At 34.6% G+C, this 17,753-nt stretch overlaps 1 protein-coding gene across 1 annotated transcript; it reads right to left on the reverse strand.

Moving 5' to 3' along the window:
• Positions 1–2,851: 2,851 nt before the first annotated feature.
• On the reverse strand, positions 2,852–8,503 carry LOC115444114 (cytochrome P450 6B2). The gene is made up of 2 exons (XM_030169764.2): positions 7,239–8,503; positions 2,852–3,170 (listed from the first exon to the last, which is right to left on the reverse strand). Exons 1-2 carry the CDS (start codon positions 8,455–8,457, stop codon positions 2,995–2,997), a joined length of 1,395 nt encoding a protein of 464 aa, XP_030025624.1. The 5' UTR covers positions 8,458–8,503; the 3' UTR covers positions 2,852–2,994.
• Positions 8,504–17,753: the final 9,250 nt, after the last annotated feature.

Consider the following 17,753-nt stretch of genomic DNA (forward strand, 5'->3'; position numbering starts at 1 on the left):
TTCAAAGCAATTCGCATCGTTGAAACATTTATTAGCGTATGATGTTGCATTATAGAGTACAGCTTCTTCCAGGTTATACGTCTTTCATTCATCATTTTTATTCTTTGTACTTACTTTGAACTAGAGAATGGTGAAGGAAACAAGGAAGGTATTCTTCATAAATCCAAAGTCTTGCATAAGAATAAGCTTGTCGAGCAACACATACTTCGGAGAAATATACTGACGTCAAAGTAGCAGTGGCGAAGGATCCATAACCCGATTCCTGTCTGCTTCTCTTTCATAATTTATGCCAAATCTAATTATATAATCATCAGAACAATTTACAAACTGCATTTATGTATATTAGTACCTATATGTGGTGTAGTGTTACCTTTCAAAAAACTTCACGATTCGCCACTGCAAAGTATTAAAAGAATTGACATAATTATAAAAGTTTTATACGTCGAAGTGTCAATACATAGTGATATAAGGTAAGCCTAACAGTAATATCTATATAAAATGAATCTCTATTTCCCTTGGTCATCGCATCATGCGTGAACGGATGGAATAATTTCGCTAATTCTTTTTTTGTTGTGTTTATTATTGCCAGGAGGAGGTTCTTATGAAAGAAAAAATTAAGGCAGTTGAGCGGAACATTAGAAAATTCAAGGTAAGTTAACGACAGTATTTATGTTACATAGCAAGTTGTGAGATATAACTGTCAGCGATTGACAGAACGCGCTGCAAATATACTTCAACATAGATGAATCGGTTGTGTAACATAGAGCATTACAATAATAAACATTACGTTATTGAATAATATTTTTTTTACTGATTAAACCAATTTGAAATCAATATTCATAGTTAAGACAGGACAACGTCTTTCGGGTCAGCTAGTGTAAAATAAAATTCATAGTTGAATACAAAACTCTGAAGCCCGTACAACACCGAGGTTTTGTGCTTAATCATTTATATTGGTCCTGGATGCCATCACTCACTGGTCCGAAATACAATATCGGAAGAACTGAAACGTGGCCTATACAGTGTAAATCAAACTGACTGTGCTAGATACACCATTATTTACATTTTTTTCTGGATATTTATTATTCATGGAGTTTTTTTTTTTTGCTGTCCTACTGTCGTTAGAATGATGAATATGTAATGTATATCGTTCATTCGTTATTATTTGGATAAACACGTCCTCTTTGTGTCCAAATCCCACCTCACCTACCTGTAAGTAGCGTAACCATGTGTTTTCCGTCCCATGATATGATAGGCGAGTCTATCCCCTATCGGTGAAATCTTCCCGACTCCGGTATGATATTGAGTGGAATAACCCGTTTTCACTTTGCCTGATACGGGATTACAACCGAATTTCTAAGCGGCGTCATACCACGCATCTAAAACATGACGTAGTCACGCAGGTGATATAAAACTTTCAATTCTACAACAATAAACTGTCGGTATGTATGCCAATAGTAAGTAGCAACAACGTATCATTTAAGTTATTTAAACAATTTAGCTTAGTTTTGATAACTATCTGATATCTGTCCTCTTGGGTATTCAAATATTGAGCAATAATATTACCATAACCTGAACAAAGTATAGCTTAACTAAAGAATCGAACCTAGGATCTCTCTAACAGTCCATATTTTATATTATTATACCGTCTGCTATAGACAGCGATAAACCCGCTATATGTTAATAGTACTTAAATAATCTATAAAAGCAAAACAAATATAAATGCAAATACCAGAGGTTCAGTCTCCATTAAACGGTAAATTTTAAAATCTCAAATGTTTATTTAGCGTATTACTTAGTCATCTGAATCTCACTGTTGGGTCATTGGCCTACATACCGCCAATTTATTGTTGTAGGATTGAAAGTTTTTTATCTGCTGCATGACTTTACGTTTTGTATTACGCTCGACACAGCTGTGAGATCCTAGGTTCTAATCCCGCGTCGGGCAAAGTGATATTGGGTTTTTCCGTTAAATATGGTCCCGGAGTCTAAAAGTTTTCCCCTGATCGGATATTTTAGGGATAGGCTCTACCACTTTCAAATCCTGTGACGGAAAACAGATAACAAAAAGTGAGCGCTCTGGTGGCATCTCTGCTTACTCCTTCGGAGACAAAGGCGTAATGTGTGCTGTTTTTCACACTCTACTGAAGTCATATTGGCATAGTTGGCAGTGTTGGCAATTGTAAATATATTTTAGTACGTCTGTACGTGTAGAATTTTTTCAATGATAAACAAAGTGATGAGAAGTCTATCTATTCGTGCGCAGTTAGTAACGTAATAATCATAGTTTCCTAAATAAGCAAAGTTTTGAATTGGGACAATAAAATTTTATACATTTTACGATAGATGTCGCTGTAACTTTCGTGCCCTTTAATATTTTTTGTCCTATATTTAACGAATTAAACACCACACACACAATACTGAGTCCTGACTTGTAAGGATAAAGTTTTTTATCTTTAGAAATTGTATGCACCCTACCCATCCCGGGTCATAACAAGGTCCATTATTAAGCGCGTTGGATGGACACGGTATGGAAAATAATTCCTATTGAGTGCACCCCTCTTTGATGGCATATCCCGCATTTTTCCATTCTCTATTATTGACATCGAGGAATTTCAATTTTATGGATATTTTTAATATTTCTTTGCTGCGCGGATTTGCGTAATAAATTTAACTTTCTAGTGGAGGGTTTTAAAATCAGCTATTATTTTAAAGTTGTTATTCGTAGGTCTTTCTTAATGAAATTTTTATGTTATAAATTTCAAGCGATAGGATTTTTTTAAATCTTTATTATATTTTAAACCATATAAATAGACATAATAATTATAACAAATCCTTAAGTAAAAGATAATTATTTTTCACGTTTTATTTATTCTACTGACGTCACATAATATCTAACACAATAATATCGAATACAAAAACAATACCCATATACAAAATAAATCAGACATAATTACTTAAAATTTAATTACATTTTGCACTCACAAGATGTCGCTAGTTCATATTTGTTCTGGGCACAAATCGCAGCCTAACATCTTTGTCGATACATCGTCCGAAATTGTAATCTGTGACTGGCAAAATGGATGGTGTTTCAGCGCATGGTTCTAATATGTACTGGTCCAATATTGTTCTGGTCACAGTTTTTACAATCTGGAGGGCTAGCTGTTCACCTGAAAAAGAAAGAAAATTTGCATTATAGCAGCATTTATTCCTTTGTCCACAAAAAGCCTTGGATCTGGATTGACATAACAAATACTAATAAGTAATGACTGCTTAAAGCGGCGAAAGCTTAGTTGGGTGTGGAACGGACTGCCAAGACGAATGTCCGCAGGTTCAAATCCCAAGGGCACACACCTCTGACTTTTCTAAAATCATTTGTTATTCTTTGTGAATTTATCGTTCACTTTACCGGTGATGAAAAACATCGTGAGGAAACCTGCACATCTGAGAACTTCTGAATAGGAATTTCGAAGGTGTGTGAAGTCTGCCAATCCGCACTAGGCCAGCGTGGTGGACTAAGGCCTATTCCCTCTCAGTAGTAGAGGAGGCCCGTGCTCAGCAGTGGGCAAGTATATAATACAGGGCTGATGTTATTATATTATTATTATCATGACTGCCTAGATGACGTAGTTATATTGCGTACATGATACGTCAATGCTTTGAGGTCTCAGATTCGAATTTCGAACCGGGCGTTCGTATTGGACTTTTTTCCTTAATATAGAAAACAAAACAACATTTGAAAGTGACATATCGTATCGATATATCTATCGCTATGTGATGTCATTCCAATACATAATGTTAACGTTAACGATTGTAGGAAAACATCTAGGCTACAGACCCAGAGATAGTCTAAACTATAATGTAAAACCTTTAGATATACGCTCATTATTAGATTAGCATAATATTTCTGATTAGCATAACGACTACATAGAAACAAAACCTACGCGTAGACCAAACAAAGAACTGAGGACTCAGTGTTTAACCTAAGACGCTACTTTTCCCTTTCTAGCCATATTAATCTTAATCTTCAAACATAATAAAGAGCTATGAAATTGATAATTGGAATCGCATCTCGCATGATTTATGAGTGTTTTTGCTGCTGACACACGGTTGCTGGTAGGATGTACACCCCGGATAGATACTGTTCTACACAAAGTTAAAATCCGCCACAGTGACTCACGTAAGAGTCATAATTGTATCGACGAGGGTAATCATCTGTCGTCAGTCGACATACTATTAGACCCCACTACACTTGGTTAGTGCACTTGGTGCGTCAGGAGAAGTGGGGTAACTTTGCACGTATAAAAATAAAATGGCAGTACCAGTTTCAACTCCGTCTATCTGTAATGGCTTCAACGTGATCTTATTTTATAAAATAGTCCGAAGTGTAACGGGAACTGAATGGAAATATTATCCGTTTTAGCAACATAATAACGTAATGAAGCGGCGATAGCCTAGTTGGGTGTGGAACGGACTGCCAACACGAATGTCCGCAGGTTCAAATCCCAAGGGCACACACCTCTGACTTTTCTAAAAACATTTGTGTATTCTTTGTGAATTTATCGTTCGCTTTAACGGTAAAGGAAAACATCGTAAGGAAACCTGCACATCTGAGAAGTTCTCTATAGGAATTTCGAAGGTGTGTGAAGTCTACCAATCCGCAATAGGCCAGCGTGGTGGACTAAGGCCTAATCCCTTTCAGTAGTAGAGGAGGCCCGTGTTCAGCAGTGGGCAAGTATATAATACTGGGCTGATATTATTATTATTATTACTTAATATTGTTTTATCGGTTAAAGCGCGCTTGCGTTGTCAATTTATCGAGAACACTATAAAACTGGCAGTTGTCATAAAAATCTCAACAGTTTCATAGTATTTCTTCTCGGGAAGACAGCATCTGCGCAACGCCTATGTGTACATGTATAAAGTCACGTTGACACGTAGCAAAACGCTCGTGTGTTCTAATCATTAATAATCTCGCATTTCACTCATACGCATGCTTTCTCTGATAGTTGTGTTTGTAGGTCAGGCTTTTTGCTTTTCTTTTCTGCGTTTTTTACCGTTACTCGTTTCTAGAGATGGCTTTTAAGCCTTTGTCAAATAAATGATCATAATTTGCACGAAGAAAGGATACAGTTGCATGGATTGACATATACTCGCATATTCCTTTTATCGATGTTTGTGTAAAAAATTTGAAAATTTAATTACTAAATAATTTATTATTATATATATTTTTACGTTTTATGAGACTTGCATTTACTACATGCATTGCATTTATTACTAGCTATGAGGTAGTTTATAGTTATATGCGCTGTAAAAAAATTAACAATATAGCAAAATAGTACAGTAGCTGAGTAGAGTACTAACTATACAAATGTAAATAGATTTGGTAGAGCACAGTGCTGAATGGAATCTATTAAAAAAATCATTAGAAAGATTTAATATAAGAGATATTTTTGATAGATAGAATTAAATTATATAATAAAAATAAAATAACAAAAAATTTAACCGCCTTCAAAAACCACTTAAAACCAAAAAAAAATGCACATAACAGGTATACACTGGATATAATTTTGGAATCGGTGCCTAATTAAAGTTGATAGTTAGTTGTGTTTTGGTTTTGAGTAGTTTTTGAAGGCAGTTTAATTTTTTGTATTTTTTTTTTTTATTATATAATTTAATTCTATCTGTGTCCAAAGGGCTTTAGGTTTATTCGAATGCCAGATCAAAGTTCCAGTCTCTGTATACAAGTTATTTATACCTCGTCATTAATTTGCTTAGAATGTCTACATCAATGTTTGTGCATTTCTTTACGAAAGAGACAGTCAATTATAGTGATAGTATCCAGGCCCGCCTTTAACTCGAGACGCAATCGGTGCGTGGCAAGGCCAGGCCAAGGGACCATGCCAGCAACAATCAATCGCTCTTCAAAAAAAGGTCAAAAACACTCCCAACTGTTTTAGCTTTCACAAAAGAAAACGATAGGAAACGTAAAAGAGGATTTTTTTTAACCATTTTATATTTTTACCAAGGGTGGTGGGGTCAAAAAGGAGCAACCAATTGTTTTATAGCTAGAACAAGGAAAACGAAATGAAACGTAAAAGCGGTACATATTTTTTTGCCTAGAGTGGCGTAGATTGATTTATAAACCGCGTCTTAGAATATGGCTAAGCCGGCCTTGATAATAACCAAACAAACTCTCACATACAAGAAATCTACAAGCCTAGTGAGTCAATAGAAATTACTGTGACTGCAGCAAAAGAAAGTAACGTTTCTATAACTGCACTAGTAAAGAGGACATTGTATACAATGCTCAAGCAAAACTGACAGCCACTCACAATATGGTTCAGGAAAATTGACCATGAACTTAAATAGCGAAAATATAACTAACTCAGTACATAGTTAATTGAATTGTTACTTATTCTGCGCAGTTGTGGTTACGAATTGTTATTGTTTTTGCCGCGGTCTTGATCAGATAGCCCGTTTTTTGGGTGCCAAATATAAGAATATATAATTGAATAGATCATATTAATTTAGATTTATTTCATATGAAAATATAATGACTTATTAACTTAGACACCCTAACAATGTTAACAAATAAAATATTAATCAGGTACTAATTTTGCTATCGACAAATGGATTCTAATTAAGGGAATAGCAGGTTTTAAATAAAACTGTATCCACCAACTTTGTTTTCTCAATATTAAGAAGGTCATCGGATGTTTAACTATGGCAAACATGGTTTACGCCATTTCCTAATATGGATTTGGTTTTATCTTGGAACTATTTAAAATATCCATATACGGTTTTCATTCATAATATCAGAGTAAACGCAAACTTGTTATCCACGTCGCATTGACCTAGTGGCGGCCTACTGATACTCTCAATCGTGAATTACTAGATTCGATTGCCAGGTTGGGTAATTAAAATGTTATATATTTACATTTCCAAAATACATCAATGTTGCCTGATATTAAAATTGTTGTGTATGGCATAGATTACTAGCGTAAGATTGGTGAAGTGTTCATGCAGGAGTTTCACCTCTAGCTAACAAACACTTCGTTAATAATATGTTGAAAACTTGTACTTGTTAGTTAGTTTTACATCAAATAAATAAAAATGTTGGCAGAGATATTATTAAAAACCTGTCTTAAGGTTGATATTCATATTTAGATATTAAAAGATTATATTGTTATAATGTCTAGGGGTAACAATAATCTTAAAATCATAATTATACTTACCTATACATTTCCTTGGTCCAGCACCAAATGGTAAATAAGCGTAACAATGCTTCGAAGTGCTGTCGTCGTCCAAAAATCTATCTGGATTAAATTCATCAGCTCTTTTGTAATGCTCCTCGTCTTTATGTATTGCTTCTACTGGGATGTTCACTGTTATCCTTTTGTCTATTAATAAATTACTATCAGGGTACTGGTATGTCTTCATGCATTGTCTTGTTATGATGGAGTAAGGAGGATGTAATCTCAAGGCTTCCTTGATAGTCATCTCTAAATAATCCTCTCTACCGTCTTTCGACACAGAATTTCTTGCTTTCTCTTGAACCGTTTCGTTCAGAGCTAACTCATAAAATAAAGCTGTTAACAACGTCAAACATGGAATGTAGCCTTCAGTTATAAATAGACTTAAAGTTGTAAAAGCAAATTCTGTTTCGGAAACTCTGTTGTTTTTGTCTCTCAGTCCTAATTGGTGCATGTTTCCGACTTTCTTTATGTAATTTATAAGTTTACTATTTTTTAATTCTTTAACTACCTTATTTGAGGGCTCTGGCATCGTTGTCATACCGAAAAGTATGTATAAAGATGGAAATATATTCTTCAAGTAGCTCTTGAACTTCTCAGCATAAGTGCGTTTACAGATAATTAATCTAATTTCATTTACAGCAGACCCATCACCGATTAGTAATTCGCTGAAGACACAGTCCAGGACTTTGCACAATAGTTGTTGCACATTCGTATCTCCATTTGTTCCCAGCAAACATGTATGCAAGTCAAATTCAAATTCCATTTTATTCAACAAGGAATCGACACCTTGTCGCAATAGAGTCCATTTTTCGCCATCAGCATAGAACAAATTGTTACGTATACAAACATCCTGAGATTTGAACAAGCTCAAACCTCTGCTGTGGAAATATGCGAAATCTGTTGACAGTATCCTCTTTATGGCATCTGGATCTTTCACTATCAGGTCCGGCATTCTGCTTTTGACGCGCCCGACGAATTTGTGATTCGGATATCTCGCGTAAAGTTTGTTGACATCGTCCGTGCCGGTTGATAACGCAAAGATTCTATGGTAATCGCTTCCAATGAAAGGGATGGAAGGTTTGTAAGGGATATGCCTCACGTACCAATAGCTGAAGAACTTGGTCACATAGTCAAATATTAACGCAATAATAAGAACTACGATAACTGACAGATTGATGAGAAAACTTTCGAAGAACATTTTACGTTCGTTCGACGCGACGCCGTGGCGGTTACTGTAATGTTTATAGTCAGCGAGTTCGCAAGTGGGTCGATATAACGGATACTTTCTGTTCGGTACATCTCGACGTTTGCGATGTTGCCTACAGTCGGAATAGACTGGCCAGCGAGAGTAAAAGTGTTATAAATATAATAATTGGTAGGTCTCTCTCGTCGGAGAGTTCCTAGCTACCATTCCAGGTAGGTTGCTTTTTTTCTGTTGGTTAGCGACAATGTATGAAGACTATTGTATTCCGAGTTGACGGATACTGTATCTAATTTAATAACTGGATATTATGAGAATTGAATATCACGTGTCAGGATGTGGAAAGCCACCCAGCGCTGTGCAGTTGTGGATTTATTATTGCTTAAGGATGGTCGAGTCACTTGCGTGTCTCGTCTTTTGGTTGTATAAAAATGTACTCAAATCTACACGCGCCTTTGATATCAACTTAAATCTATATCCAACTGTTAATAACATCCAAGAAATACTCTTTTTTCAAATTTCAATTGCATTATAAAAGTAGTAGAATTACTTATTATGGATTTTTTATTGTTCATTGGTTTGCATACGAGCAAACGAAACAAATTAAAATAAAACTATTTTTCGGATTTTATCGCAGTTTCTATATTATATTTTTCTCCCAAAGTTGTATAACATTCGCGTAAATATAAAAAAAAACATTATGCAAACAAAATGAATGTTAAGTATTGTGACTTTAATCTTACACCTACGATATAAAACCAATGAAATATTAATCTACATTGCCAATTAGGATGCATTATCTTGGGTATGAATATGAGAAAACTTTCATTCAAAGGTATGATCAAAGCAAATCTCAAAGTGTGGACGAGGTGTAATCATGTGCGATCTCGTTTCTCCGTGAATCATCCATTCGATGCGCTAGAAAGGTCGTTGATTAGCTGTAACGATTATAAGTTGTGATTTTACTTGTTTATACAGGGTGTGGATGGCAGTACCAACGATAATAACTTATCACTAAAGATGAAAATTGCGTAGTGTTAAGTTGAATTTCTAATTTGTAGAGAAAATTAATTTATTTTAGTAATAATTGGAATGTGTACTTGCCAGTAGGCTAGTTTTTCTATGTGGATTTATACTAATATTTTAATAAATTATTGCATGCGCTGTACAGTGTTTCAGAACGAACCTAGGACCTCAGGGTCCTAGGTGCGTATGCCAGACGGACAAACCGATATTGGGTTTTTCTGCTCAATATCGACTCAATATCACCCTATTATATCACGGGACGTAACACAGAATAATTGCTTACGAATTTATTTTAGGTCTTTGAAAATTTTATACTAATAAAATATTTCGTATAAAGTTGGTGGCAAAGTAAATGAAGCGTAGAGGAAAAGATGAAAGGAACTAACGACTTTAGTGGCATTTTCATTATGAAATGAACTTATAATATATAGAGCCATTTTAAAATTGTTTTACTAAATGAAGCCATATAGATACTTATCTTCTTGAAAATAATACTTTTCAGTAAGTTAATCCAACCGTAGATGTAAAATAACTTAGTGTAAACGAACAGAAAAAATATAAATAAAAAGTTAACGTTATTATTATTACTATCGTGCTTAGAGGGTAAAAATAAACAACATTTTCATTAGAATAGACTTATGTATTTCGAGATTACACGTCAAAACACGACCATAATAAAACAGCACATAGAACTTAGTAAGAACTGGACATTAATAATTCTAATTCCAAAAATTCAAATAATATTATGCTGCCCTCATTACACAGAGAGGCTTTGTGTTTCCCCATTCAACTTTCACACACTTTTTATGTAAATATAATTTTAATTACCTATTTATTGAAAAGAAGGTCAATTTACGTTGCGGCCCGAGGCTTCATAACCAAGATGTCATGACAAAAAATTTTACATGCCCAAAGAGTCAATCACGAGTAATAAAAAAATTGTAAACAACCAAAAAACCTGTCTGACCAGCTGTACATGATCTTCTCTGCTTCATTAGTGAAAGTGGTCAGGCAAGACTAAACTAGCCACTTATTGTGCCCTTATATACGTTAAATCCTTGGATTTTAAAGTAAACTTTGAGTCATAAAGTACCTACTGTAACGCTCAAATTGCTGTGTCTGACAGTCACTCTACCGTGCCTGTTATGACTTGAGTAGTACAAGTACAACTCATAGAAAATATAGAATTTTTATCCGCTTTATAAAATAGATGTACAAAATGTAGAGATCACCTTTTCCCGCGTGTAAACATGCCTCTTATGATAATTAAATATCTTCAAGGCCAGGAAGGCATCTATGATTACGATTTTTTGGTATTGTAGCTGTTTATAGGTGGTGGAGATCGTATAACATCAGGCAACTACACTTATACGTTTGCCCAGTTTCACAATAAGCAATGGTGAGTTGCATGCCATAAAATATTGTCGGCTTCAATGTGCTTTAATCTAGAATACAACTATGTTTGCACATTGCTGCTCCGTCAAATAGATAAATCGGTAATAGGTACCGCGTATAAGCCTTTCGTATATAAATACCTACAAAATAAATAAATATAAACTATTGCTGTACTCATTAAAAATATGTACGAATGAGCAGTAATAAAAAAAACTATTACTTTAAATAAATTAAAATAGTGACATCTAACAGACTAACCCCACCCTAAATAGTCTATACTTATTTTTTAGTAAGCGCCATCTATATTTTTTTCCATATCTTTCTTTACCTGAAGTTATTCTACCATGGTAGCGTCGGCAGTTCGCATTCGTTTACAGCTATTAATAATAGATGGCGTTATTAGAGACATCTCGAAGCATAAATAGTTTTAAAGTTGTCGATACTCAATACCAATTATTTGATAATATACAAAATATCACAAAATAATAAAAAATATAACCATGTGACGCGGGTATTGGGAACTACAAGAGATATTCGTCCCTACAACATTAGAAGCAAAACATTGTCTTCTCTCGATGCGGAGTTCGTAGCCAGAGCTACTTTTCAGACTTAATTCATCCCCAATATTAGGTATAATTATAATGCTTGGTTGTAGTAACTCAAAAATGTTTGGAATGAGTCTACTCAAATAAAAACATCATGAATTAGTGATATAACTATCCGTCCATTAGTAAAATTCTAGTTCTACCTAATAATTGGAAAAATCTTTTCTCAGTGCTGTCTCATAATATGCAACATTTTATAATTATAGTCATCAGTTTAAGCTCTGCATTGAGCAGTTGGGAACTTCCCACTTTCCTATCTTTGGTGGAATTTTTTAACGAGTACAAACAGAGCACGTATCTGCAAGTTATGTATATTAAAACTATAAATAAAAAAAATGTAAATTAATAATATCTTTACAATGTCTGCTTATTGGATCTCTATCTGTTTCGCTAATTTTCCAAAGGGACTGCCATTGATACCATGATAACTATTCTCAAAAAAAAAAAATACTTTATTGTATAATAAAAGTAGCTTCTAGACACATAATATATTAATCATTCACAATACTAACATACTAATCAGACAGAAAAGCTTGCTCTGGGTGCCATAAAGTCATCGAGATAAATGCGCGTAGCACGCACTATGGCTATCTCCTTAGGGCGGTGGTACAGGATTATCGATAAAATTGGGTAAATTTGTCGATAAACAAACAAAAGTTTCGATCGTCCCTATAACCAACATAACCAACATCTTACCAATATCGATATAAATTTTTTGGAACAAGTTTTATTTATATTGTTTAAAATAACGTAGTCTTTAAAGAATTCAGAAAGAAACATTTAATCAAGAAATGGTGACTTCATCATTTCTGAATTACAAGGAAATTATGAAGAAAAAGAAGGAATAATTTCGCAGTATTCATTCACCTGGTATGTAAAAAAATAAGTTCCTTTACCCCACCGTAAACCAATGAAGTTTTACGCATATAAAATAAACACGATTTGCACGACTTAGATCAGCATTTTGCTATTCTGCAACTTATAACCAACGTCATTATTAAAGTGGGTGTCAGGTTATTAGCAGGTGACACCGGGCGCAGGTGAGATCCGCCCGCACAATAATGCCAATCAAGGTGTCGAGGGTCGTAAAATCTAATCATTGGACTATCTGCATAATATATTTCATTGAAAATTCTTTTATATGATCAAAAACGCATAGACGACCGTAGCAGGCTTTTAATTGTTCAACTTAGGCTTTATACTTAACCCGGCGAGCGTGTGGTGAAAAAATGTAACAAGGAGTATGAGGCAGGGTATGACATACCCCGTAAAAAAAATTGGCTATAAAACTTGTTTCTGAAGAAGTATTATACTATTTATTTTTTGGTATAATAAGACAACACCATCATAACGCATTGGAAATAAAACAATCGCGCCATTTTAACAATTTTATTTTTTACCTCGACGGAAATAAGTCACTTTGAATTTCAAACAAACACTTTCAGTCTCTTAAAAACTAAAAAGGAACTAAAGTAAAACCAGTTTTATGATAAAAAAAACTTAATCGTATGATAGAATATGAAATAATTTTCTTTATAAACTAAAAAAAAATCACAAAAAAATTTAGGAACATTTTAGGAACTGGAGATAAAATCTGTGCAGTTTTTGCAAAAAAACGTTGCATGCTCCACACTAATAGCCTTTCCTCAGCTTGTTCATGAGTATTTTGTCTTATGATTATTTTTGTTGGGGTAATCTCTACATCTAATAAAATGACCAGGAACATTTTGAGTCGATGAAAGTGATTCGTTGATCTGGGAAGAAATTCTCTGACGTATATAAATCGGAATATATATTTTTGTCATTTCACATCTTCAGGTGTTCGTAAACTAAAGCCAAGCCTAAGTTACGGATGAAATCGGTCCATTTAGTGTCTTTGCCCTGATTTTCACGAAACATAGGACCCCTGGGGGCCCGTGGGCCCCTCTCAGGGGATCCAAAAGTAAAATAAAAGTTAAAAGAAAAACTATAAAGTGCACGCTTTTGCACTCTTGTATATCTAAAAAATAAATACAGAAGTAAACTGCTAGTAAAAACAAATTTAAGAATCCAACTGAACAACATCAACCCAAACATTACGACTTTGGTCGCAAAAAAGGTCGCATAAGGTGGCATTAGCGGTCCGCACTAAATAAAAGTTTGCGAAACCCTGTTCTAGTAAGTACATCTTCTATCATGGACCGAAGTTGTTTTTTTCTATTTTCAACATCCATTTTCTATTAAAATCTACAATTAAACAAAGAAAATAAGTTAAAATAGCAGAAAAAGCAATTTTAGTTTTTGTCACACCAGCTATGAGGTGGGGTATCACGTACCCGAACTCAGTTTGCAAGCGTGTAACTCGAATGCAGGTTGCCACGACACTGTGATCACGCCACTATTACCTTCCGCAACCCTGTAACTCCAGCTAGTCAAAGAGACTATAAGTTTGAAAGTCAGGCACAAAAAATATACGCCAGTAATTAACATGGGGGGTATGACATACCCCGCCACACGCTCGCCGGGTTAAATGCAAGATACCTAGGAATTAGGATGCTCGTTACTATCCATTAAAGGCGTGTAAACACTATTGACAGTTTAAAAAAAATATATCACTGAGCAATTTAGTACCCAAAGCATTAAAAAACAAATTTTATCGATATTGTCCCATCACTAAAATCAAAGCGCAGACGCATCCAAGATTCAACGGCGCGTGACGTCATCGGTCCGATAATCCACGAAGCGAACATCACTCACTAACAAAACACTGCGACACAAGTTAATTATTGGACATTATTAATTGTCAGTTGTAATCTGATTAGTGACGGTCGTAATTAATCACAAGTTTCACTTTGTTTGATGAAGTTGTGATTTGGACGGTAACGAGCACGCTAAGGATCGATTTATTTTAAAATCATTAAGGTAATTTTGAAATTCTTTGTTGTTTTAATACGGGCGTAATTTAATCATAGTCCGATAGAACGACTAAGATAAATGATAAGTTCAGTATAAATATTGATGCAACATAGTAACGTAGGCTTAGAAATTTTATTTTTACAGACGAAGGTCACAATCTAATTATTGGAGCAACTGGGACATCAGATAATTTGTCCTTACCATCGTTCATATCATTAATGTCCAATGATGAATATCTTTAACAAAGGATATAACAAGAAAAGAATATATTGCAAATATAATCTAACAACTAAATTGACCACGAACAATAGCCAACGGTCCTCATGAATTTTAAATCCAAAACGATCAAATCCTAGACATTATACGGATTTTTTCACATCCCAAAATTAATGTTAATAAAGGCGAATAAAAAACTCGTTAGTGTCATTATCCCTAATAAAAGAGAGTATATGGCCGTGGCGCATAATGGCGTGGTCATTAGAGTAATGCTCAGGGATGCCGATGACGCCGCCGTGTCGCCCTCATAGAATGTTTTATTGGCGATTATTTCTATGAACCTGTTATTTCGAGACATAAACTATTGTTAAAGATTATGTTTACTCTTTTTGAGGTTTTGAGACGTCATCTTGAGGATTATTGGATCTTTTGTCTTGAAATAAATCTGTAAACTGATTTTAAATAGCTTTAAAGATATAATAAGGAATAGTCACCGCGGAATTAGTTAAAAAAAGATTATTGAATAATATATATTTTTTGGTGTGAGTTTCAATTTATTTGTAACTACAATTTCACATGATCATAGAACTTCGATAACAATCTAGACCAATGGCATCGGTTATCGAACTACAAAATTGATTTCCAATTCTATTCAGACGTGCTGGCATAAAATCGGTCACTACCACGAACAAAATTGGTTAACGCGAAATTTTTACAGAAATATTATATTTATCCCAATCCATTGTCGATAATAGAACCTCCACGGCTGATTAAAAATCAATAATGCTCACAAAAGTTTACTTTCGAACGCGATACGATGAACGGTCTATACATCTTTTGTTGGAATCGATCTCGATAGTTGATTGCGTCGCAAATGAATCGAAGGAATGCCACCCAATCCGTTGGTCGTGCGTTGGGTCAAAGAGTGGCTGATTGGATTTTTTGTGATCTATTCGGAACTTTGGCCTCATGTGCGCTGGGGTCAACCCCCTGTTGTCAAAATAGATTTGCGTTATGATTTCATTGAGGGTGAATAGGCTATTTTGGTCCATAATATAAAAACAGTTATTAAGAACAACAAAATGCACAATGCTTAGTAGAAAATATTACACGGTATTTTTTATTTAGAATTTGTTGCGGATCGTTTATCCTAGTATGTAAGTTGAAATGTGGTTTTAAAAAAATATATTTTGGCCATTCAATCCAGGTCATACGTTGACTAGGCTCGGTTCAGGATATAATATTTTAGGTCCTAATAGTTCAGCGACTGTCGAGAGAAGACCTCGATGAAATATTTTTTGACGGCGGACACTCAATAGAAATAGATGTTATTACACTGAAATTCTAATAGAAACAGATGTAAATACACTGAAAGCAATATTCCATCTTCCTCTTCCTCTTATCCTGTTCCAATATCCAAGTTCATACACGCAAAAGGAACGATATGGGTAGTGTTTAAGGCAGGTTGACCATCTGCCGCCACTTCCCTCAAGGAGATTTAAACCCAAGCAAATCGTATTAGATCAAGATATTCGATATCCAATCAAAAAATAGCAATCCACGTGGAGTGTGACCACGTTCCCTTCGCTTCGTTACACCAATTACCATACTGATACCATCGACTGTCTCGGCGACATCGTGTCAATTCATATGCATTGATACCCATTGACGGGCTAGCGGTTATCAAACTTCGATTGAATTATTGCCTTAATTTAGATGATTAATTTGCTTGTACTTGTACAAGTATTGGGTTTCGGAAGACAGTTGTTTATGATTTGGTTGTGTCACGTTCAAGTCTGTTTGTAGATTGTGTTATGATGTGTCGGATAGTATCAGTAGCTTATTAACTGATTTTGTAAGGAGGCGTGGTAAAGGAATAAATAGGATATTTATTGAAGGGATAGCGTAATCATTCTATGGATAAATTCTTTTAATTCTTGAAAAATCGAAAGAAAATACTTTTACTTGTGTTTAAAAATTCAGTTATTGACAACATATTAGTATTCACAAAAAATGGAATCTTTGGATATATTATTTACATCTAAACCATGATCAAGGTGTTTTAGTTATTGTGGCTTCAACACTCAACACATACTACCTACTTTAATAACTTACTGTAGGTACTTTGATCATTCTAAAGATGATGAATAACCTGAGGGAAGATAATTTAATATCAAAATGATATTAGTAAGTATTTAAAAGAATTCATATATAAACCTTTACAGTGATATAATAAATGCAAGCTGACCAATTAAAGAAACATGAATTAAGAACTGGAAATGTTATAAAGCCACACAAAGTCAAAAATAAAACGATAACAAATCATTAGTTCCCACTGACCTTGCGGTCTAAAGGACCGTTATAGCGAAAGTTTTTTACAAAAGGTCCAAGGCGCAGCTATGCCTCTGATCTCGTGAGCCGCAAAGGGACCGAGTGATATACAAACGCAAAAAGGAGTGTGCACATTGTGCGAAATCTATTATTTTTTGTAGAGATCTTGACGCACACAAAAACTGTTTAGTTATCTTAAAAATTTGTTGTAAACATTTTCGATCAATGTTTTTTTTCTTTGTCACTTCGTTCATATTATATGTAAGAGCTAAGGTGATACATTATTAATTAAGTAAATCACAAAATAAAACGTGTGTTGCGATCAGGGTTGATATAAAATAAAATATATGTGTGTGTTTTAGTGTCAGAATTATTACAACCACAATGTAAAAATTGCCACATTCCACACCAATCAAATCTCTCGACACTCGCAGTGAGCCTAAATAAAATTATCAAAACCCCGCAGATAATATTGAAATAAACTATTTTCCGGATTTTATGGCGGTTTTTGTATTATTATTTTCTCCCGACGTTTCGAAGACATTCATGGTCACGAGTTGGACTATACGGGAGTACGTCGGGAGAAAATAATAATATAAAAACCTCGTTAAAATCCGTAAAATAGTTTTACTTCAAGGACTAACATTCGCGTAAACATAAAAAATCATCCGGCACATAATATTTCAGATAAAACAGAAAAGTTCGAGTGTGCAGTCCCCTGTAGAACCAGCCGGGACGCTATGGCGACGACAGTTTTGACTATAAATAAGTGTTGCATTGTATTCAGTGTATGCCGCTACCGTTCGCTCGGCGGCATCGGCGGCG

Source organism: Manduca sexta, chromosome 24 (genome assembly GCF_014839805.1).
Source record: "Manduca sexta isolate Smith_Timp_Sample1 chromosome 24, JHU_Msex_v1.0, whole genome shotgun sequence".
NCBI classification, from domain to species: domain Eukaryota; kingdom Metazoa; phylum Arthropoda; class Insecta; order Lepidoptera; family Sphingidae; genus Manduca; species Manduca sexta.

What these genes read in the sequence shown, in the direction of transcription:
- LOC115444114 (XM_030169764.2), bottom strand. Translation starts at nt 8,457, where the DNA reads ATGTTCTTCGAAAGTTTTCTCATCAATCTGTCAGTTATCGTAGTTCTT. An exon ending in TGGACCAAGGAAATGTATAG is followed by an intron (nt 3,171 to 7,238) that starts GTAAGTATAATT and finishes TTTCTTTTTCAG; the next exon opens with GTGAACAGCTAGCCCTCCAG.